Source organism: Arachis ipaensis, chromosome B08 (assembly GCF_000816755.2).
Source record: "Arachis ipaensis cultivar K30076 chromosome B08, Araip1.1, whole genome shotgun sequence".
Lineage (NCBI taxonomy): Eukaryota > Viridiplantae > Streptophyta > Magnoliopsida > Fabales > Fabaceae > Arachis > Arachis ipaensis.
Window position 1 is genome coordinate 115,195,153 of NC_029792.2, and position 4,548 is coordinate 115,199,700.

The 4,548-nt window shown below is 40.9% G+C and overlaps 1 protein-coding gene across 1 annotated transcript; it reads right to left on the reverse strand.

Annotated features, from left to right (window-relative positions):
* On the reverse strand, nucleotides 1,382–3,651 carry LOC107611456. Its single transcript, XM_016313377.1, has 5 exons — nucleotides 2,733–3,651; nucleotides 2,623–2,636; nucleotides 2,414–2,535; nucleotides 2,074–2,263; nucleotides 1,382–1,579 (listed from the first exon to the last, which is right to left on the reverse strand). Exons 1-5 carry the CDS (start codon nucleotides 3,649–3,651, stop codon nucleotides 1,382–1,384), a joined length of 1,443 nt encoding a protein of 480 aa, XP_016168863.1.

The window sequence follows — 4,548 nt, forward strand, 5'->3', positions numbered from 1 at the left end:
TGAACCCATGATGCCACAGCAGCCATTAGATACTTATATGTACTGGTACCGTTCAAAGTATGGTGATCACTTGAACTTGTCGGATCTTGCGGTCTAAGAGGATGTTGAGGGTGACCAGGTTATGGATGATGATAATGAAGAGCAGGAACCACAGTCACCACCACCTCCAACTCCACCTCCACCTCCACCTCCAGCGGCAGAAGAACAACCTCATTCCACAAGCCAGTATGTACCTCAGATACAATTTCCTACGTCGTTCCCGATACATCAGCCACATTTTGACTCAGGAGAGGGAGGTTCTTTTAGCAAGTTGCTTGGGTTCATGGCCTCAGATGCCGGCCAAGCACAATATAGCCACCAGGCCGACTTTATGGCGGGTAGGTATTCGTTTGACGCGAGGTATCCATTTTATACCTACTCGGGTGCTTCTGGAGGGTTTGTATCTGGTGATTCTAGTAGGAGTGACGGTGGTCGAGGAGTTCTTAATAGTCAAAATCCGAACCGTGTTTCAATGACTATGATTGAAGAAAATGCTAAGACTTGTGAGCATGAGACTGCTGAGTACTTAGTGGATGAGCCAGATGACGAGGAAGACGACGAGGATGAGGATGAGGACATGGAGGAGGAAGATGAGGAGGATGAAGAATCCCGTAACGATAGAGGTACAATTATCATAGAAGCTTTTCCCGTCAATTGATATTATCATAGTAAGTGTATAGCCAATTGATGATATTATGGTCATGTATGGTACATTGGTTAAGGTTGATGTTACTATATAACTGGTTGGTTCATAGATGATAGTATGTTTATGTTTGGTATGTTTTTGTTAGGTTGATTAAACTATATACCTGCTTGGCCAATTGATGAGAGTATGTTTGTGTTTGGTATGTTCTTGTTAGGTTGATTAAACTATATACCTGCTTGGCCAATTGATGAGAGTATGTTTGTGTTTGGTATGTTCACGATATGCCTGCTTTCTCAATTGATGATATTATATTCATGTATGGTATGTTGGTTTATATTGATTATACTATACAGTTGCTTGGTTTGATGGTTGTTTATACAGGTGACACCTGCACTCCAGGTGAGACAGGCAAAGGCTACAATCTCAGGATTGATCCACCGCGTCGTAGCGCTAGTCGATACACTCCGTCCGTGATCAAAAAGGCCGCAAAGAAATGCAAGAACATTGTGAACTTTGGAAAGTGGACAGTGAGAAAGTAGTTCTGGTGTAGTTAGTTTAGGCTATGTATCAGTTATCGTACTTAATGTATACTTTAACTATTTACGTATGACTAAAGTTTGATAAGGACCAACTAAGTATTGTATTTAAATATTTCAGTTGATGTTCCTTATGTTCATTAAAATACAATGAAGCAAGTTACGATGGCAGTGTTTTGATAACCGGACCGGACCAGACTGGTTCGTCCGGATAACCGGCAAACCGGACCCTATATCGGTCCGGTCCAGTATTTGGACCATGTAAGGATGAAAACCGGTTTGAACCGGTATAATTAGGCATGAACCGTTGAATATCCAGTGAACCTATACTCTGACCGGTTCGATCATCGGTTCGGTTCTGGCAATAATGTAGGACCGTTCAAATCTAATAAAGTACATTGACACAGGTTACAATGACTCGATCACCGTAAAGTACATTCACAAATGTTACACCGGTTCATACATCATAAAGTTCACTGACACAGGTTACAATGGTTCAGTTACCATAAAGTACAATGACACATGTAGCAATGATTCATTTATCATACAAGGCATTGACATAGGTTACAATGCTTCAAATATCATATAAACCTACTGGGCATTATTTTCGGTACCTGGAGGACCTCCCTGACGGTATCTACTACGACTGTATCCCTCAGCTCCACATTGCCTACACCTCCTCGGACGGCGTAGCATACGTATGTCCATCTCATTCAAGAAGCGCGTCATCCTGGGCCGACCTTTGGAAACGCGTCTCAGGTACGGGTTCGGTACAAATCAGGGACCATTGTAAGAAGGCCACGTAGTAGGATTTCCTAATGGCCTAAACCTAGCCCGATACACGCGCCTGACCTGGTCCATCTTATAAACGTCATGCACATATACCTGCCAATCTAGTCGTTGATTTACACAACATGCAAACACATGCCGGCAAGGAATCCGGTCCACCTGGAACTCACCACAATCACATCTCTGACGACGGAGGTCAACAGCATACTCCACTCCACTTGGCATCTCACGCACTTTAAATACCTCATTCTGCCTGTCAAAGCAATTAACCTGAATGTTTCCTGCTGCAAGCTGATTTGCATGAATTTTGGAGGTCACATGCTCCGTAAAAACATGGCCTGCATTAATCCTCGCCTCCGCTTATGCTCTTTTCCGTGTGAACAACTCATTAAGTCTGCAGAACGTTGCTTTCACAAGTGCAGTGATGGCGAGATTGCGTGCACCCTTCAAGACTGAGTTGATGCACTCCACTAGATTAGTCGTCATGTGACCCCATCGGTAGCCACCGTCGAATGCCAACGCATACTGTTCACGGGGAATACGGTTTAACTAGTTAGTATACGCCTTGCCCCGCTCTCGTAAACGCTGGTAACGCAGTTCATACTCACGAACTGTCCTCAAATATCCTAAACAATATCAGGTACCAAACAACAAATAAGTTTCAGGACGTATAGATTGTTCGCAGTTTCATCAATAACTAGATTTGAAAGATACAATGTTACCTATATTGACGACAAGCTTTTGCAGATAGGGTGCCTTGAATTTTCTCAGAAAGTTTGATTCTATATGCCTGATGCAAAACATGTGGAAAGCTCTAGGAGGTGACCAAGCTCCGTGACTACGTTCCACAGCTACATTTATGGACTCATGTCGGTCCGATATCAGCCCCACACCATCCCAAGTCACAACATGTTGACGTAGGTTACTGAGGAAAAAGTGCCAAGCATCAGAGGTCTCTCCCTCGACAATAGCAAATGCAATCGGTACGATATTGTTGTTACCATCCTGCGAAACAGCCACTAACAAGCAACCCTTGTACTTTCCGTACAAGTGAGTCCCGTCCACCTGGACAACTGGCTTACAGTGTCTGAATGCTCTAATGCATGGGTAATAGCTCCAAAAGACTCGATGCAATACCCAGATATCAGTTACCAAATCATCCCCTTGATATGCATGCATAGTCTCAAAATATACGACAGCTGATGGTTCCTTATGACACATGGCCTCGAACCATATGGGCAACGCTTCATAGGATGCTTCCCAACCTCCAAATATCTTCTCAATGGACTTCTGCTTTGCCAACCATGCTTTTCGATAGCTGACCGTGTAGTTGAACTTCGATTGCACTTCTGCAATAACTAATTTTACCTTTAAAGAGGGGTCAGCCTCAACCAACTGCTTTATGGCTTCGGCAATCGTATTTGAATCCAGCTTGGAATGATCCTGAGAGATGGTTGCTCTGGTACAAGTGTGACTGTCATTGTACCTCCTAATAACCCAACAATGCTTTCTGCTGATCATGCTAACTCTGATAAGCCAATCACACCCTGACCTGTACTGTGTACACTTCGCATAAAATGTCAACGGCTCCGATTCATACACACTGTAGTCTACAGATCTTCGGAGGGTATACTCCTTCATCGCCTTAATAACAGCTTCCCTGGAACTAAATTATATCCCCACGGCGAACTCACCATCTGCGACAAAAGAAACTTCTGCCCCAAGAAGGCAGCCATACCGTAAGTATTTAATACATAATTGTTTAATGACCAAAATTAAATATTAAATCATCACTCACATCATCAATTATGATATACCTAACGTTTACATTATGTTATTATCTAAATCTCCATTACATGAAAATACAAACACATTAAAACAAATTCTCCTCCATAACTAAAAATAAATACATATACTTCCAAATAACTTCATAAATACTATTATAAACAATCAGTTATGATATCCTAATTAACTAAATAACTAAATAAATACAAATTAACGAAATAACTAAAAATAATTATTAATCACCTAAACAACTACAAATAACTACTATAACGAACGCTCATTAATAACTCCTTATTAGCTAAATAAATACACAGTAACTAAATAACTAAAAAAAATACTAACCGCCTTCATCAAGACTATAATAAATACTCATTAATAAATAAACTAATAAATAATTCCTAATTAACTAACTAACTAAATAAATATAAATTAACTAAATAATCCCTAATTATCTTCCTAAATACTCTAAGAAATACTTATTAATAAAGCCTAATTAACATATTAACTAAATGAATACTGGACCCTAGATACTAATTCACTTAAAGTATTTTTATTTTGAACTTGTCTAAATAACCTCTTTTGTAAATGCTAAACGAGTACCTGCACTCATATAGTCCGGAAACTCCGGAGCATGCATGGCTTCCAAATCCAAAACTCGCATGAAAGATGGCTCCTCGAATGGCTTTTCGTTCGCGAGTGCATTTGCAACGTCTGCCACATTCGGAGCCATACTGCCGTCGGCTGGATCTACAT